Consider the following 19,871-nt stretch of genomic DNA (forward strand, 5'->3'; position numbering starts at 1 on the left):
GCGGAACAGAAAACTTTGAAGGTTATTTTAAAGTAACTTGGATTTTCGAGACATGTCGATCTCTTATATTTGGGTTTGCACTTATGTTTAAATTATTGAAATTATACCTCGATTTCAATGGACCTCGATTTCAAATTTTGTCACATTTGGATCGTAATTTAACTTTACGAAATCTAACCTTTTCGCCTTGTATTTACACTACTGTTTACTGTTTCTGAAAGGCTATTTACACTAGCCTTTCAGAGTTTTTGTAATAGAAATATAGATTTTTTGCGATAGATAGATTTTTTGCGATAGATAGATTTTTTGCGATAGATTGAAACAAATATACTGAAGAGAAAAACCAACACGTTTTCATAAACACCATAACGTTAAAGATATGCAAATGTTCATTATTTTGTTTGTTTGTTTGTTTTTGTTTTGTTTTTTAAGCAACCTAACAGAATGGAAAAACAAAGGAAAAGATTGCGTTAACACATTGGTTGCTATATCCTACTGAAATTAATGAGTAAACAAAAATAGTTTAGTTGCTTGAGTACAGCCTGTAGGAGGTCAAGGAACATCATTGCTAAAAGTTTTCGACTTATCCAGGTTAAAAATTTAAACGTTTACAATTTTTCTATTGTTAAAGCAAATCTAATCTTCCACAACACACATTCACATATTAGGTGTTAAAAATGCATTGTTTTTTATTATTTGCGCTATTTAGAAAATGTGACAAGAGGTGGGTATTTTTGACTTACCACACACACGTCCGGTAGGTATTGGATCAAAAGCATAATGGGTATCATGACTTGCTGCTCATGTTCGTAAAATGTGCTCATAGCTTCTTCCCATCTTTTGTGCTACAAAGAAAAGCATACATAAGAATTGCACATGATATTTGACAAAAAGACCGAGTGATTACAAAGTTATGGGTTCTAGTCCCAGCACGACTGCTTGTGTCTCCCTGAGCAAGAAACTTTAACGGCATTGCTTCAAAAGGCAAGGTTGTCAAATATAATTTATATGCCTGAATACAGCACCCATATTTACAAGTTGCTCACATTTAAGTTTACAATCGATGCAGATGTACGATTACTGATGTAAGAAAAAAACTACAATATTTTGCCTAAAATGCGTTGCTACTAAAATGAACAACTGGTTTCCTAACAATTGGTCAGATAGGCGCTCGTCGTGTGTTTGAATTCCACCGCATGTTAGATTTTTTAGGCCTTGCCATGTGGTGAGGCTTGGTACATTGGCTTAGGTCCAGTCGTGTTTTGGTACATTGAAAGCAAGGGTCCATCGTGACCGAAGACAAAAACATTTCACGTGTAAAATACCTGTACTATTGCCATGGCAACGTCGCGATTCTGGTTGACAATGGCTTCGGTAAAACAAGTCGCCCCTTCGTCGTTGCGAAGAAAAGAAGCATCAAGATCCAACAGAACTTCAACTGCACTCACGTGACCCTGCTTGGCCGCTAGGTGGAGCGCCGTATTCTATTACAAAAAATATTGTGAGGTTTTCAAATAAAGACGGTTTTGTTCCAAAGAACCTTCGTTTTTGTTTAAATCTGTTTTCATTTGCACAAAATTTGCTTCTCGTTCAAGCAGAATATGTTTGGGTCTTTCACACTAGATTTTGAATTAACAGCTAAAGACAAACATATAGTCTACTACAGGGCTTTTCAAATTTTCTTGCTATGCGACCCCATTTCGGAAAATAAATTTTCACGCGACCCCTTGATGGGTATAGCCTATACACGTGAATGATTTCAAAACAATAGGTATACTATTTATTGTGACAATAACATAATAACGTATGATGTTTCGTGATCCCAAAATTATATTCTGCGATCCCAATTTGGGTCATACGAAACCCTCTAATACAGGGGTCACCAAACTTTTTTCACTGCGGGCCTGATGAGTGATAACAATCATTCGCGCGGGCCTCATAGCTTATGCCCAACCCAACGAGGCAATTTTTATAGGGGCGCCAAGTTATGGTCTTTCTACAATCCTATTCAAAAACTGGTCTTGCGACTGTTAAACTGTATAATTAGTCTCATCTTACGGGCAATGCTTGTATATTACGCCACAAGTGAGAAAAGAAGGCAATTGTTTGCGCACAATTAACACTTGTAGTCTTGTCTGTGACGTAACAAACTGGCTTTGGGTCAACCCTGGGCGTTAATCCTATGAAACGCGGTAGTATTAATTCTGAATATCCCCACAGAAAAACTTTTGTAAGGAGTAGATTAACTTCCAATGTTACAAAGTTATCAATACAATTTGGCAACCTAAAAAATGTGGTCGCGGGCCGGATGAAATGACCTCGCGGGCCGGATCCGGCCCGCGGGCCGTAGTTTGGTGACCCCTGCTCTAATACACCATAAAAGAAAATACACAACGAAAACGACGGACATAGATTTTCTGAAATGAAAAAATGAAATGAATAAATAGGACAATAGAAGAAAAACATAAAAAAGAGAACATTTTTTGCAGAAGTTTCAAAAATCATTGTTATTGTTTTTATTTATTTATCAGTATTAAGCTGTTTTTTTTTTAAGATTATTAATTTCTGCGCTCAAATTCACACGTACCCCGTGTTCTTCCACCTGGTCAATAAGATGGTTGTGAGTTTCAATCAGTGTGCGAATAGTCTTGGTGTAACCGCTGGTGGCCGCCACATGCAGCGGCGATTCCCCCTTGATATTGCGGTGCAAAATCGTGCCCCTAGAGGAAATAATGGGGTTTAGCTGTTGAAAATTTGGCAATTCTATTTAGACACATTTTAAGGTTGTTTACAAATATTTAGTTTTCTTGTCTTAAATAGTTCATGAACAAGCTGGAAGGTATTTCCTGTTTTAAAAAACGACAAAATTGTTAAAAATATTGTGAACGATGGACGTAGGGAAAGTCCCGTTTTCCCACTAATCAACTCATTCAAAAAATAAACATTTCAGTGAAAGAAATTTTGATTTAGCAAAGTCTTTTTTGCATTTGTTTTTATTGCTATTTGAATTAAAAAAAAAAAATGAAAAATAAATAAATAAGGTAAATAAAATTGTGAATGGTTGGTCTGGGTAAAGCCATGTTTTCTCACCTATTCATAAGAAGCTGTAGTACTTTGACATGGCCGTTTTTGGCTGCGAAGTGAAGTGGAGTCATTCCGTCTTCGTCCTTTTCATTGATTATATTTGGTCCCTAAAATAATTTTTACAAAAAATAGTTTTTTTTCTGTTGCAAATTCAAGTTGTCTAGATTTTATCATCGTGTTCTTTTTATGGTTGTTTCTAGATGGTTTTATTGTGGTTTCAAATTATGTTTATGAATTCGATCTTAAACACAAATTAAATACAAATTTTATACTTCTGTAAGAGTTGCATTTGTGAAAACTTAATTTGAAGATAAATTTAGTGTTCAACCTGAAATAATGTTTAATTTATCTTTACTTTCATTACAACGTTTCTATCACTTAGATTAGCACATGAACACAAATCAATAGGCATAAACGCATCATAGTTGGTATCAAATGGTCAGACTTGACTCTTTCTGATTTAAATGTTTTTTTTGTTTTTTTTTGTTTTTCACGGGGTTCGAACCCAGGACTCTCCCGGGGACGAATCCCGATCAGGTTTTTTATGTATTTATGTGGGTCAGGCGCGCCAGACCGTTCGGCCAAGTTCCTGCCCTGATTTAAATGTTTGCTATGACCTTGTAACAGCCACGTGTTTGAGACGCCTGGTGTATATATAGCAAATACTTACTTGGTCACTATCCAATAATCTGCGCACTGCATTAAAGCGTCCATACATCGACGCAAAATGCAACGGCGATTGTTTCTTGTATGACTTTAGACGTGCACTGACCCCCAGGCACATTAAAGTCTTCAAACTAGCGAGATTCCCTTCCTGACAAGCGTAATGCAAAGGCGAGCACCCAGCAGAGTCCGACTCGTGAAGCAACTGCTGGATTTCTGTTTTCTACAGATTAAAAATGTGTTAATGCAATTATTTTTTTATTTAAATAAAGATTTAGGTAAAACCAATAGGGTGTAGTACCTGAAGTAACTTGTTATTACCAATATGGTGTTGTATCTAAAGTATTTTAATAATTATAATTTGGTACTGTATTTGCAGTATTATTATCATACCAATGTTATGTAATACCTAAATTAATTTATTTTACCAATTTGGTGTTGTAAGTAAACATTTAAACATACCAATTTAGTGTTGTACCTAAAATGTTTCAGAAGTACCAATTTAGTGTTGTACCGAAAATATTTTAGAAATACCAACTTAGTGTTGTACCTAAAATATTTTAGAAATTCCAATTTGTTGTTGTACCTGAAATATTGTGCGGCAAGCCTCTTGCATCTTTTCGTCCGAAATCTTAGAGATGTCTCCGCCCTTCAGAATGACCAAGTGCATAATATTTCGCTCGTCTCGATCCTGTGAAACAAACAAAAAATTTCGTACCATGCAAATAAACAAAGAAAAGTAGTTTGTTTAAACGCCGATGGCTCTTATCTTTGTATAGTTGTAACCCCCTAATTTTCATGTTTTTTCATAATCAGTAGAATAAACTTAAATAAATACAGCAAAGTAAATGGGTCTAGGCTTGTCGGTCCGTTTAAGTCTCGCGCATTACCAACTGAGCTATACAGGCTCTGTGGTCATAGGAGGCAGGCAACAGTGCTTGTGATTTCACTTTAGACTGGCCCACCACTGAGCCTGTGTACCGCAGCTAGTCCCAGTCAGTCCAGTCGTGAGTTCGAATCCCACTGCAGGCTAGAATATTTTCTAGATTTTTCCCTCCTGTGCCTTGCCATTTTAGAAGGCTTAGGAGGCGTCTTGATTCGATATTTCGGCTTCAATTTGCCAGGAATATTATGAAATATGCCAGTTCTTACCTTGACAAGGGTGTTGGCTCCTAGCTGGATCAGAACCCGGACGCTTTGCCAACACTCTCTGGATGCGGCAACAAGAAGAGGAGTTCTGTCTTCCGAGTCGGAAATATCCAGTTCAGCTCCGTGTTCCACCAGAAACTTTATCACTTGAGGATGATTAAACATGGCAGCTCTGTAAAAATAGAATGTAGAAATGGATATCTAAACTTACTGTACAAAATTTGCATATTACGGTATGATACAAGTCAATATATGACATAATCAAAAAATGTTGGCATTTTGAAACGACAACGAACATTATTAACATAAACCAGGGTTTCGAAAATCCAGTATGTTTGTCAGAAATTGGAAGCAAGACAGGCCTTATTAAAGGCATACAACAACAATAATACCCCTTATAATTTGTTACTTTGGGAAAAAACTCAAACTTAATGCCAAATGCTTTACCACAATTTTACCGCAATCACATAGCTTTAATAATACGCTTTAATATTAATATTCAGTTACATACATATTCAGCTAATATACAGTTACATAAACTCAAATCTAAAATTCCCTACTTGTGCAACGGGGAATGATCCATTTTGTCCAGCATGCTTAGACTGGCCGTTGCCTGTTCGGGGGCAATTTCAAACATTATTTTGACGATATCCAAAGTTCCTTGAGCGCACACCATGTGCATTGGAGTCGAATCGTCGGCTTGTTTTACATCAAGTCGTGCGCCGTACCTGTAAAGTCAGCTTTAATGTAACAGATTGTTTTATGACGAGAAATTCTACTAATGTAAGAACTCAAGTCACAAAACGTATGTTAAATACCGATGGACGGAGCAATAAGCACTTAAGATTATTCAAAAGCAAAAGTGTGTAAAACGGGGTATTACGTGGGGGTGATGTTCTAAAAATAGCAATAATCCCGACTTATAAACTAAGTGCATAATCCTACAGTTAGTTCCCAACCCTATCTTAGTGTCACAGTTAATTTAAATAACCATGCTCTATAGCAGCGGTTCCCAAACTGGGGTCCGTGAAGCAATTTTGCGGGTTCCGCGAAAAGGTTGACATGCCTCTATAATCTTATTTGGCGTCAATATGTGTCACTGAATAGGTTTAAATCAAAGTACAATTAGAGATCCACTGCCTCCATTACCATGCAATAGATAGTCTTTATTGCATGACAACTATCAAGAATGCAATTGTTTGCGCACTATCGTAATGTTTTCTGTCTTGTCTGTGATGCCACAAACCGTCTTTGGATTGTTGTTATGTGTAATTTTGCATACCTAATAAGCTAAAATTCTGTAAATCAACTTTCGTATTGCTAAAATACACCTTCAGGCTTAAGGTCCGCGAGTCCTCAATATAATGGCAAAGTGACCCTTTTGAAAAAAACAATGAAAAAATTTGAAAACCACTAAGTTAGAAAGTTGTTACATTAAAAAGAATCGTGACTGCACTAGTGTACTATAAGAAAAAATGGTTTTGCATTTTTCTTATAGCATTTTTTTATTTTTATAGGGCCGCGAAATATCAAAATAATTGCAAAGGGTCCACCAGGCAAAATTTTTAGAAAAGTTTGGGAACCGCTGCTCTATAGACAGGGTTGCCATACAGTCCTTACTTCTAAGATTTGTCCTTATTTTGAAGGGTCTTAGAAAAATTTATAGTGCTTATTTCTAAGAAATGTCCTTGTTATCTTATTTCTAAGAAATATCCTTGTAATCCTTATTTTAACTTATTTTCAACGGTCACAAGTCAAATCTATGCTAAAAGTGAACCTAGACCTGAGCTGTCGTGAGATGCACGAAGTATTTTCCACGAACAAGGAGTTGCTAGATCAGAAAAAATATGGCATGTGATATGTCAAGGCGTGCTTAACTACAAGGATTTGTTCAAAGACGCTTATTTCATGGGCGAAAAAAATCTATTTTTCGGTTGTCCTTATTTCGGGGTCCACGTCGATGACAACCCTGTCTTTAGGGCATCCATTTAGCGAACATTTTGTCAAATAAGCTCTTACGTTGGCAGATCTGCCGCCATGAAACGTTAACAGGTTAAGAACACACATCAGGCTAAATTTACACGATACCGATAGACGGCGTAAAGAGCACAGTTACTGAAATTAGCAGTGAGACAGGATTTCGTTACTAAAATAAGGTTCAGCAACAAAATTTTTGGACTCGCGAAAACCTCAATACTCCCAACTGTCAGCTTTTCCATTTTTCTTTCCTATACTTATCCATGCTCTTAGCACCACATATCGACACTTAAGAAACTTTGTCTGATATAAATTTTAAAAAAAAATAAGACAAAACACGAAATAAAATTGTATAAAAACAATATGGTGTAATAGTTTTATTTTATAGTTCAACATTTGTTTAATATTTTCCCCAGGTAAAACTCTAACAAAATATACGTTCTTATCAGAAGACTTACTCTAGACAGAGTTTAATGGCCATCAGATTGCCACCTGTGACTGCTGAATGAAGAGGACTCGACATCTCTTTATCACCGTGCGATAAAAGTGTACCACTCGAGTAACCATACTTCTGGCAGAGATTCAAGAGTAGTTCCATAACTCTGTAAATTTGAGTTTGTGAGTTTGCGGGTTTTTGAGTGAGTGAGTGAGTGAGTGAGTGAGTGAGTGAGTGAGTGAGTGAGTGAGTGAGTGAGTGAGTGAGTGAGTGAGTGAGTGAGTGAGTGAGTGAGTGAGTGAGTAATCGAAAATCAAACGTTGTGTAAAATAAAAAAATAAAAAAAGAAAGAAAAAGAGCATATAACCACACCACGCCAAAGATTACAATAGCAACATGTCATGACGATGCTAGGAAGCTGGAGACAGTTGTTAGATGTTGTTCCGTAGTGGTTTACGCCCAGTTTTAGCATTGAACAGATTGGTCGGCAGTGGTTGGGTGGGTATGTTGTTTAACTGCTTACAAAACTTGAGTGCCCTAATGTGGTTTCACCAGCCTATATTCGACCAATTAATTTCTTACTTTCTGGAACCAGATAGCGCGGCAACATGTAACGGCTTGTATCCCTGTGCACAGGAGGTGCAAGGCTTTGCTCCAGCATCTAACAACATCTTAAAGGCTTCTACATGATCTGTTGATGCCCCAACATGAAGAGCCGAAACTCCAGAAGTTCCACGTACGTTTAAGTCCACCTAAACAGCAATTATATGCCGATGGAGTTTTCAAAGAGTTGAGTTATATTTATTTTGCTTGGAGAAACAAAACATAGCGACACAATTGCACTAAACAATCACCAAGCCGGAGTAAGCTGATCAATGTTGAAACGTAATGGAGGGTAAAATAGTGGATGGCATAACTGATGGATTATGACTAAACGAGGATGAGTTTGGAGTACTTCGTGTAAAATACGACTTTGGGGGAAGCGTAGTTAATGCCGAAAAAAATGCTGTGACATTTTGTAGTCAAAATCGAATACATTTAAAAAAACATCTTACGATGGAGAAATAAACGACATAATATTGTTGCTTTTATAGCGATGCAAAAATTAAAAAAAAATCCACTATCGCAATAACATAATGAGCCAAATTATGACCTTGCAACAAAAATTGAAATCAAGTTTAAACGATTGAGTTCCTAAATTTCCAGCCAAAATATATGTAAACTTGTAAACAAAAATCACGTTTTTGGAAAGTGAACATTTCAACACACAAAAAGTTACAATAAAAAAAAGTTACATTACCTTCGTATCCACCATGGCTTGCAGAGATTGGAGAGAATTTTTTTGTACCGCTAGATGGAGCCCTGGGTATCCATTGCTATTCTTTAACGAAGGGTCAGCACCTTTTCCAACAAGAACTTTCAATGCGTTTCCACGGTCCTCTTCAATTGCCCAATGCAAAGGAGTGGATGAAAGATCGTCAGTTGCATTAATAACTGTGAAAAATAAGTGTTTTTTTTAATACAAAACGGGAATTAAAAATGTATTTCTACTGAAACTAGAGTTATGATTCTTTTTTTACGATTTAGCTTTTTTTTCTTTTTGAGACACCTAAATGAGGTATCACCTTGAAAAAATCAAATGTTAAAGTGCGAAACTTACAACTGACTAAGTTTGGTTAATACCAATATACGGCAATTGTTTATAGAGATAACTAACTAACTTTAAACGTTGCTTTCCTTTTCCAATGATAGTCATATCTAGATGTCCCCACTTGTATCAAATTAGTGCACCAAAGTGACATTTGCTAGCCGAATCATTTGTAATAATATCCCCGTTTTAAGCAGGAATACAAATTGATTTACCATCGTAGGGCTTAGTTTACAACACAATACTTTTAATCGCAATCGACATACTGTTTTTTTACGTTTTTGGTACTTTTTAAGCAATTTTGTAGAGTTTTATGCTGATTTGGACACTACTTTTGAAGCTATCTTCTAATTTGATGGTTGTTTTTTAAAAACGCCCACAACACTTCTAACGTATAGGCGGTCACCCACCCAAGTACTGAACAAGGCTGACATTGCTTAACTTTCGAGATGGAACGAAATATCGTTATTATTATTTTTCTGTTTCTACTTTTTAACTGTTTTAAACTCTAGACCAGGGGTCACAAAACTACGGCCTGTGGCCAGATCGGGCTCACAAAGTTATTTCGTCCGACCCGCGAAGGTATTAGTCCTAATTAACATCTTAGTAAAATAAATCTTGAGTTAAAGGTTAGTAGTTATTTTACTGCGAGTATTTCCGCAACAACAGGTTGGATTATTTTACCTACTTTCACAGGACCCTTAAAAATGTTTAAAACTATGTTTGTTACATTACAGACAAACCTAAAGTGTCAATGCGTTTGTGGGCGAACAAATGGCGTTCTTGTTGTTAATTGTGATGAAATAAACGGGTATTGGTAGTGGTCTCTTTAATATTTAAAATAAATTTACTACCTCGCAGTAACACTGGCTGAGTCTAAATAAGGTTGTAGTAAGCCACTGGGCTCTTATTGATTCCGAAGAAGCGTTTTTCCGACCGCAGTGTTGGAAAAGCGCTGCGTTAGGGCTTGCAAGCTATGTGGCCCATGAGTGCCATTTTTTTTAAGTCAGTCGGCCAGCTGTAAAAAAAAAATTCTGACCCCTGTTCTTTGCAAACAAGTTTTTTTTTCAAAAAAAACAGAAACTTACGATCTGTGCCGCCTGGAAAACCAAGGATAAATTCGATCATTTGAACATGCCCTGCTCCTGCTGCATGGTGAAGCACTGTAGCACCTTTTCGATCTCGCGCCATTAGCCGTTCGGGCTGAGTGTTGCATAATGCTGCGAGCTGTTTTATATCTCCTTTGATGGCAAGCTGTAGGGAAAAACAATTGATAGGTTAGCACAAAAATTTTGTTTTTAGCGTCCATGAAACTGTGCTCTGAACAAAGGTGTAAAAGAAAAATTAAACAAGTAAAAGAAATTTATTTGCCCGAAACATGCAGCCTTACTGACAACTTTTCAAAAACTTAGAAAGCAAGGAAATAAATTAATGAACAAATTTTAGTATTTATGAAACTGTATGAACTACTAGCAAGTTATAAAAAACGAGGCAAACATGAACTGAAAATGTAGCCATACTACAAACTTATGAAGACGGACACCTAAATTTACAAAGAAAACAATATTTGCAGCTTATCATTTATTGGCTCCATGCTTTTACAAACAATATTTATTTTTCGGTGTTTTATTTAAAACTTTTGAATGTTCAAAAAAGTGTAAGGCAACCATACATAAAATGAAAACGTAGGAAATGTATTTTAGATAAACTGAAATATAATCTTACTGTAAACTTAGGACGATTAATATTGAATTAAAGTACAAAGAAAAGAATAGGATTTTTTCCCACTCTTTGTCTTCATAAAATTGTAAACCAAAAACATAAAACCGTAGAAAAAAAATAGATACAGCAAAAATGTAGCTGTACCGCAAACTTTTCATAAACGTTACTTAAAGGTTATTTTAGGTCAACGTTTATGCTACCAAGGGTTTACTAGAGGTCAAATTTATTACGCCTTTACATAACAAACCTATAGAGCTCACACCAAATGTTACTAAGTCTTATATACTTTATATTGCTCGTTAAGATACCCATAAGCTATGAAAAGAAAATATAATATAAATTTATATAGGTAAATATAAATATTTAAACTGGAGAGTAAAAATTGCCGACACTAGCCTATGCGGCCAATGTCTTTTGTCGCCAGCTGCAGTGATAAGACCTTATCAGTCGGAATGGTGTGCATTGTCTGCGACTATGAAATGACTTCATGCTTTTACATTAGTTGACATAAACATACATTCATAACTGGATTCAGCCCTAAAGCGTTAAAGCAGACTATCAACCACGGCACACTCATGCATAAACCATAGTACGTCAGGCCCATTGAAGGCGTTAAACCTTTACCAAGCAATCCCATATGGCCAGGCACAGGCTTAAAAAATGTGGTCTGCGGTGGGATTTGAACCCACGGCAAAAGCTTGGCGATTGGCTCAGTACGATGCATTTAATAGGCCTGGGATATTATGATTTACATTCAAAATTAAATTACATATATACCTTGTTGGTAGGATAGCACAACAGCCTGGAATACGTACATTTGATGTTTAAATCTAGCCTAAGTATCATGTTTGTTGAGCAAATAAACGTGATAGCGGAAAACGCGATGGGTAATTCAAAACCAATTAAACAAGATTCAATCAAAGATAGACGTACTAAAATTAGCCAAAGAAACAACTGTACATATATTATTTCGCATTTATGGGATAAAAAACAAAACAAAAAACACTTTGAAGAATTCCAACATACTAACATCAAAAAATTCGCAAACTTTGGTCTCGTACTCTCGAACGATCGACCTATCCAATGCGACAAGGTCATCCCAGTATGGAACAGTTTCAAGATTAAAATTATCCGGGTCGTCAGCGGTTCGAGAGAGAACAAGAAGAAATTTTGTCAGCAATGATGGCTGCCGTTGCAAAATGCAAGGCTTTGCAGAGAAAAATTCAAATTCTTGCTCATGCTTGGTTTTGATGTCTAAATTACCGTTTGCCTTCATAAGGCTTTAGTTTTTGAATTGTTTGTGCTCTTTTGCTAGGCTGATTTATGCTGCATAAAATCGAAAAACATCTTAAAAATATGTTATAATAGAACATGCATATTGAGTAGTTTGAAAAAAGCGGAGCATATGAGTCTAAAACGCGTCGTGAACCTAAGGGGGGTCAAATGGTGTAGAAGAATGTGACCTAAGACTAAGAGAATGAAGGGCCACAATAGGGTTTGTAAAATACTTTGCGGGGTGCAAGAAATTAACTCTATGAGTCAAAGGATTAATTGGTTGTTTTAACTGACTTTATGCCTTAAGTCTTTTAACAAACTTACTACAAACCACATTTGCAAGCATTCAGTTTCAATTGTTTTAAATTTCGAGCAAACGCCAATGTTTGAAACAAAGAGAAAAAATATCAACAGATATTCAAAGTCCACCCAATAGGTGCAGGTGAACCGCATGTTGCCGCGTGCGATTTCTATCGCACTTTATCAAAATCACAGCGCCACAACAAAGAAAATAGACATATGGAATTTATTGACCAGTCGTATCAATCACTAATAGTTTAAACAAACTCATGTTTCCACACGTAAAATTTTTATTGATTTTGTGAATTAAATGGCCATCGCTAAGCAGACATCACATATTTACATTTGGTGATAATCCGCCTAATGGGATCAATCTGACAATCCCGTATAGTTTCTCTATTGGAACATTTAATAGGCGTTATAGCATTACAAGAAAAGGAAGCAATACTTGTGCTTGCTGTATTTAGAGTTAAAAGAAACCAGTTCGTTATTTTACAAATTCTTCATTTAGCTTAGATAAAACCATTATGTTTTAATACACTTTTGCATCTGACTGCACATAATAAACTCCCAAACCAAAAAATGGAACTAAAAAATTAACTATTTTTTGTTGTTTGACTACATAAAGCAGGTCATGAGACTCTTTCAATGACTATTAACCTTATGCAAATGAATTCCACATACTTGCAGCGGCTGAACTTTGCATAAACTGTCATTAGCCTACCTAACTCATAAGGCACATTTGCACAAAACCCGCTAAAACATAATGAAAATCCTATACACCAATACGATAAAAAATACAACATTATTAGGAAACGCACAAATTCATAAAACGCCACTGGTATTTTTACGGTTCGATGCTCAAATCTAGCTCCAAACCAGCTTTAAACGTTCCTTCTACTGGCTGCCACGCCTAAAGCTGCCTGTTGCAATTGTTTAAAACCAGAAGCGTTTCGCAAATAATAGGACTCATCAATTATTAACTGGTACGATTGTTCGATAAGGAGGCTTTTTCGGAATCAGAAACAAAAAATAAAACAACCAATAGAGTCGTGTTGTGAATATTTAAGGTATCTTGGACTAAAAACAAACGGGTATTAATCTTAGTTCCTTAAATTAAGTATCGATGTTTCAAAAATCATTTCTATTTCTATATTCAACAAGGCGAAGCCATTTTTACAAATTTTTGCATTTCTGGGTCTTTCAATGTTTATGTTACATGCAAAAACATGGCAAAACAATAATTCTCGTTAAAAAATCAATCAGAAAAAACGCATTTTCTTTTCTTTTTATAATTTTGTTCCATGAAAAGCGATCGTAAAACAAATCAATTCCATAATAAATTTACCTCATAACCAAGAGAGCGCAATTGTTTTTCTTCAACGGGTTAATTTGTGTAATACATAAACTTATTATGCAGAAATACAAACATAGAAGTAATGTTACTATGTGCATAACTAGGCCCGGTTTAATTTATGTCGTAAAGAAATCTTTCTCATATCCAAAACGACGCTTTTATAGTCTTTGTAGGGTAAATTTGTGTATCGAATCAAATGCATTGTGTAGAATTAGAAAAGTGCCATATTCAAAACTTGATTTATCCTCAGAAAAAACAGTTGCAAAACAAAATTATTGTGGAAAAATCTCATTCATAATTATGAGGAAGCATATTATTGTCATTTTCGGGCAACGAATTAAAACTATTGCGTGTTACTACCAAAAAATAGGGTTAGGCCACTATGTATACACAAATAACTATATGTAGACTCAAAACGATTATTAAACCAACATAATCACATAGGCATCTACATTATGTACGCCAGAGCCTACTTAAGAGTTTTAACAAATAAATTCTACAGTAGTATATTTGTTTACTGTCGAAATTCGGTCAGCAAAATTTTGTAAAATTAATTATGCACAATTGTTTTAACTCACATTGAATTATTAATCCACAAATTGGATTTTAAATTTTTAATAAAGGTTCTAATTCGGGTGTTTATTTGGGCTTGAAATAAATATTAGTGTCGTAATGTTGTGATGCGAAGAGCAGTTTTCTTATTTTAACCAAAAGAAAATTTACGATGTTTAATACATTCACTTGGCCGGATAAAAAAATGTTTCTGAGATATTTATGAAAATATTGAGAAAAAATATTTAACGCGTTATTAAATGCATACTTCTGCGTTAATTAACCTATGATAAACTGGAGAAGTTGGTTAAGACCATGGAATTACAACTTAACCATAGGCCCGTAATACAAGAATCAACTGAAACGATATTAAAAATTAATTGCACAAACTTAAATGTTCAGACAGCATCTCCCTGATAAGTGGTAAACATTAAATCAGCCTGCAATAGTGTTAGAAATAAACAAAAGTTAAAACTATATTGCCCAACTAAAACTAAAACTAAACCTGTCCTTTTCAGAATAAAGACAATATGTCCTCGTCATGAGACTGAAATAGTGTTGTCTTTGTCCATTCACCGTAATGTAAACTAGTTTATAGTCCTACTGTCTGATGTTTCATCTCCTTGTTACTTCTGATGACTACATTTCTTTCGCTACGCACGCAAAGCCTAGTACACAACCAATGCTTCAATTTCAGGAATGTTGAGTCATTTCCCGTTTATGTTGTTCCGTTGCTGTGTTTTGTGGGTTTGTCTCGTGAATGGTTGGAGACGTGAAAGTCAATGCAGACAAAAGTTCTGCGGTTGCTTAACCGAATTGCTAAAGGGGCCTAGGCCAAGTTGTGCGTATAGAATGGCCCCCGGTTAAGAACTTGGGTTCTGAGTTTGATACTGCCTGCGAACTAGACTGCCACAGCTAGACTAAAGTGACCTATATGAGGCCTTGTCACCAGTAGCACTAATTATAAGATAATCAATGTTTATGAGACCTCACGCACTGTTATGACAAAATACAAAATTCAATCTTTAACAACATACGACAATTTTTTATAGAGTGTCAATAAGTACATGTTGATTTTCCTACAGACAGGAACTTAAATGTCATAAAATTTCCTGGAAACGCACATTCTTACAATGGTCACTTATGCGTGTAAATAAAACCTTTTAAGTCACAAAGGCGGCACGCTTCACAACGGCAGTATATGCAACCATGTTTTGGGGTAATTTGGTTTTAATAAAGTCGATTTTTAGACTTTGACTTGACTATTTAGCAACAGATGGTTATTAGCAACAAATAGAGACATTGAATTCCAAACGAATAATTAAAATGTGCTAAGCACAAAAAAATACTGTGCAAACTGAAGGTTTTTTTTCTAACGTTAAAGAAATCCTTCTTTCTAATTATTCCATACGACTTGTGCCCGTTTTGTCGTATTCTTTGATCGAGAAGTAATGAACAAACGAACCGAAGTGCAAGACACCTGTAAGGAGATTTCAGGGCCCAGGAACCTTTGAAGTTACTGACGGTTTTAATCAGTCTTTGTCAGAATTTAAGCCCTACATCTAACTACAATAGTATTAGAAATGAACCTAAATTTAAACTCTAACATAACAAGCATAATCTGTCCTTCTCAAAGTTAAGGTGATATCCAACTGCTATTATGTCAGAAATTTACCGAAATTAAAACTATATCACCCACTGAAACTACAGCATAACTGTCCTTGTCAGAATTTAGACACTCAATCCAACAGTAGTGTTGTTGTCTTTGCCCATTCATTGCAATGTGAACTAGTTTATAGTGCAACTATCTGATGTTTGATCACCTTGTAACACATGATGACTAAATTTCTTACGCAAAGCCTAGTACACAGTCAATGCTTTGTTGAGTCATTTCCCGTTTCCGTTGTTCGTAGCTGTGTTTTGTGGGTATGCTTAAGGTCGTGTAAGGTTGAAGACGTGAAAGTCATGGCATACATAACCGCTGCGGTTGTATAACCGATTTGCTAAAGTAAAACGCATTAAAAGCCGTAATTTAGGAACAAATGGTTGCTCGGCAAGAGAGATTGCACGACCGCCCGGTAAGCGAAAGGTTAATAGCTTTAATCTAGTGCTTTTCAACTTTTCACAAATCGTGCCAACTGCCTGATCACCTTGTAACAGTGAACGACTTAATTTCTTTCGCTGCACAAAGCCTTGTACACAAGTTATGCTTCGAAACGCTTCAGGAATTCTGCAACTTTTCGTTGTTATGTAGCTGTGCTATCTTGTTTTGCCTCAAGCCGTGAAAGTCATGGTAGACAGAACTGCAGCTGTTGCGTGACCGCCTTGCCAAAGCGCAATACATAACAAAACGTATTTCAACTTTTAAACCTTGCTCGGCATTGTGGTTCAGTGGATAGCGCGATCGCCCGGTAAGCATACGGTTGGTGGTTCTAATCACTTCTTTTTTAAGAAGTATGTCTAGGTCCGACAGTTTGATTCACATGCCTATTCATTAAAGCACCGAGACAGACCAAGACAACAAAGACAATTGGTCTGAAACAAGCCGTTTTAGGGATGTTTGACATTAGGTCAGGTCCAGCAACCAGCTTCTAAGCCACTAAGCAACTTATCAACTGAATTGTTATGAAAAAATACTGACACAGACTGTAAAGTCATGCCCGTTTTTTTAAAGAAACCTAAGTCCAAACCCGGCTTGAAAAGTCCGGCCCGATTTACAACTCTGTGTCGAACTTCTCCTCCTGCAAATATGCTATGTGCAGTACACGACGCAGGCAACGGCGTTTGTGATACGACTTTCGGCGGTTCCACCAATGAGCCCGTGTAGCTCAGCTGGTAGAGCGCGATTCCCGAAAAGGCTCCTTTCGTGGGTCCGAATCCCACCGCAGGTTAGATTTTTCTTGCTTTGCCTTGTGGGAATGCTTGGTGACCATCTGATTCTGTACAGCGACTTCCATAGGCCTGTCGAGTGTAACGTAACCGCAACACTGGTCTGCATATACGCTTCATTGCTGGCCCAAGTATTGAATTTATGCACATCTTAGCTAATTTCAGAAACCTCGCGCACTGTCATCGCACTTACAGGACAAAATACTAAAAAACAATCTTCAAAAAACATGCGACAATTGTTCGTAGTGTCGCTAACAAGTACATACTGATTTTACTACGGACAGGAAATGAATTGTCATACATTTTCCTGGAATCGCAAATGCTTACATTGGCCACTCATGCGTGTAAAAAAAACTTATTACATCACACGGGTTTCCAGTAATCAACTATGTTTTGTAACAATTTTATTCGAAGAAAGTCAATGTTAGGGCTTTAACAAGAATATTTAGCAACTGATAGGCTTTATTTTTATAATATTTTCCCCTCACAAAGAATTTATTACCGGGATCAGCCCTAAAGAACAGCCCTGTAAATCATAGTACGCCATATTTTAAAGATATTATTTCGAATTAAATCGGTCTTACAAACATTACCATATCTTAAGATATTGGTTCAGAACATTTAGCCTGCGGTGGGATTCGAACCCACGACTAGAGCCTTATTTTGGGCCGGCGCTCTACACACAGGCCCAGTGAAAAGCCCATTGAAAGTCGAATCACAACCACTGTTGCCTGCCTCGTATGCTGCACATGTCCGCTTAGTAGGTTTTATCTGTTGGACCTTTCTGCATGCCGTAGATGTTCGGAACTGATATATAGAAATCTTAACTTGCAGCAAAACTACATGAAAATCATATACATTACCCTGCTTTTAAGATCGCAAGAACTTATATTCGAAACGATTTAAAGCTTGTTTGTCAAAATCTGTTCAGAATCACTTTTAAAAATGAAATATTTTAATGACTATAACTGTGTAAGCGCTTGAAATTACATACGTCTTATTGGGCTATAGGTGGTACTACTGCTCTACAACACTGTCGTTATCAAACGTTGTTGGGTTCGAATGGAACCTTGGCTACCAGATAAACAAGTCAAGGTTTTAACGAGAGCAGTAAATAATTAACCAAGATTAGGCTTTAGCAGCAATCATGAATGGCCGAGCGGTTAGCTAAGCTGCCTTGGACTCCATAGGTCAGTGGTTCTATTTCTGTTGTGTCCGGTAGGTTTTAACACAGAAAGCTAAGCTGTGTAAATAATGCCAGCAACTCAATGACAATTAACAATAAATTTCAAACGACAACTTAAAATAGGCTAAGCATAAAGAATGCACTGCGTGTACTGAAGATCTATTTTTCTTGCTAACGTTAAAGAAACATAATAAAATGTATTTTTATCGATCTATTCGTTTGTTCTTATCAAGGACAAAACAAACAGACAAATTCTGTTACTAACGACCTATCTGGTTATCATCACAAATAAAAACATTAGGAGATTTAATTCTTGTTTTAACGACCCCATTTTAAGCTGGGGTAACGTTAGTGGTTGTTTGGTAACTATTAGATATAGCTTCAAAAGTGGTATTGTGCGATAAAGCGTCAATTATGTGTTATAATATGGGCGCCACATTTTGAAAACTGTTGTGTAACGCTATACAGTGTTATGTACTTTTGTGTCTTAATTTGCGACTTGGACAACTATATACCCATTTGACGTTTTTTGGTCACAAAATTTAAACCCTGCAAATAACAAATTTAATAAAAATAGAATGTGAGCTAGCAATACGGACTTACAGATAGAAGTAAACTCGCTTTCTCCCAAAAATCGCATTTTGCGATGTGTAAGCCGAACAATAGCAAAAAATATTAATCAAAAAACAGTGTTTTGTGTTTTAGGCATTGGTCTCACACAATAAAAAAAGTTTTCTTTCGACAAAATTAAAAACCAAAACGTCCCAAAACTGTTTGCTTAAATTCAAATCGTACCTCGTTTAGTAAATCCAGGTCACCTTCTGTAATTGCAGTGTTAGAAGGTGTTCCTATCATTCTACACACTCTACGCATTTTGCATGCCGAACGGGGTCGGCCAAATCGCTCTTTCGCTGACATGCCACGCACATTTGGCATGGACGACATTTTGATGCCGTTTAACATGGCAGTGTTGCAAAAGGTTTTTCACTAATATTTTAAAATGATCTGCACAGAAACAATTTTTTTACATCAAATACAAAACAATTTTTGGTGTTTTTGGCAGGAATAATACGAAGATTTGACAATTACAAGATTTTGACAATTACAAGTTAACCATGTGTAGTGTTGCACAAAATATTTTTATAATAATTGTAACTCCTGTACAAAACAAACTTAAATGGATTTTTTAGTAAAATTCTATAACTGTTTCTGTACAAGTTTGTGAAAGCACATAAAGTGGAATAAGACGACATTTTGTTGTCGTTAACCGTCAAAAGTGTTGCACAAAATTTCTTTACAGATCTTAAGTACGGTTAAGTTACTTGCGATTTTTATTACTGATCAAACAAAGTACGTATTTTAGCAGACATTGCACGCATATTTGGCATGTAAGTCATTTTTATGCTGTTTACCACAAGCAGTGTTGCACAAAGCTAAAATACTCGTTTTTAGTTACCATAATGCACTTACGTATCTAAACAAACAAACGGTTTCCAAAGATATTTGGTCTGATTTAGCACAGGAAAGCAACATTCAAACAGATATAAAACTAAGCTATTTTCACGTTCGAAAAAAAGTTTTACATGAGTAAGGCCTCATTGCGTAATTAAGAGTTTAAAGTCGCACCCGTAAC

The 19,871-nt window shown here is 36.1% G+C and overlaps 1 protein-coding gene across 2 annotated transcripts in view; it reads right to left on the minus strand.

Annotated features, from left to right (window-relative positions):
- Positions 1-19,871, minus strand: part of LOC145218510 (transient receptor potential cation channel subfamily A member 1-like) — a 50,144-nt gene that overhangs the window by 20,723 nt on the left and 9,550 nt on the right. Inside the window, exons 1-13 of one of the 2 annotated variants that reach the window (XM_080085926.1) lie at positions 19,034-19,231; positions 10,046-10,211; positions 8,610-8,803; positions 7,892-8,061; positions 7,332-7,475; positions 5,457-5,624; positions 4,900-5,068; positions 4,334-4,438; positions 3,755-3,970; positions 3,091-3,191; positions 2,588-2,720; positions 1,326-1,484; positions 744-845 (exon numbers count right to left, since the gene is read on the minus strand). In XM_080085926.1, coding sequence (XP_079942052.1) covers positions 744-845; positions 1,326-1,484; positions 2,588-2,720; positions 3,091-3,191; positions 3,755-3,970; positions 4,334-4,438; positions 4,900-5,068; positions 5,457-5,624; positions 7,332-7,475; positions 7,892-8,061; positions 8,610-8,803; positions 10,046-10,211; positions 19,034-19,201 — 1,995 coding nt within the window. In that variant the 5' untranslated portion in view covers positions 19,202-19,231. Of the gene's footprint in view, positions 1-743; positions 846-1,325; positions 1,485-2,587; positions 2,721-3,090; positions 3,192-3,754; positions 3,971-4,333; positions 4,439-4,899; positions 5,069-5,456; positions 5,625-7,331; positions 7,476-7,891; positions 8,062-8,609; positions 8,804-10,045; positions 10,212-19,033; positions 19,232-19,871 lie in introns of those variants that run through there. The other variant, XM_080085925.1, reaches the window with a different exon arrangement.

The sequence above is a fragment of the Phallusia mammillata genome, chromosome 3 (assembly GCF_965637545.1).
Source record: "Phallusia mammillata chromosome 3, kaPhaMamm4.hap1.1, whole genome shotgun sequence".
Lineage (NCBI taxonomy): Eukaryota > Metazoa > Chordata > Ascidiacea > Phlebobranchia > Ascidiidae > Phallusia > Phallusia mammillata.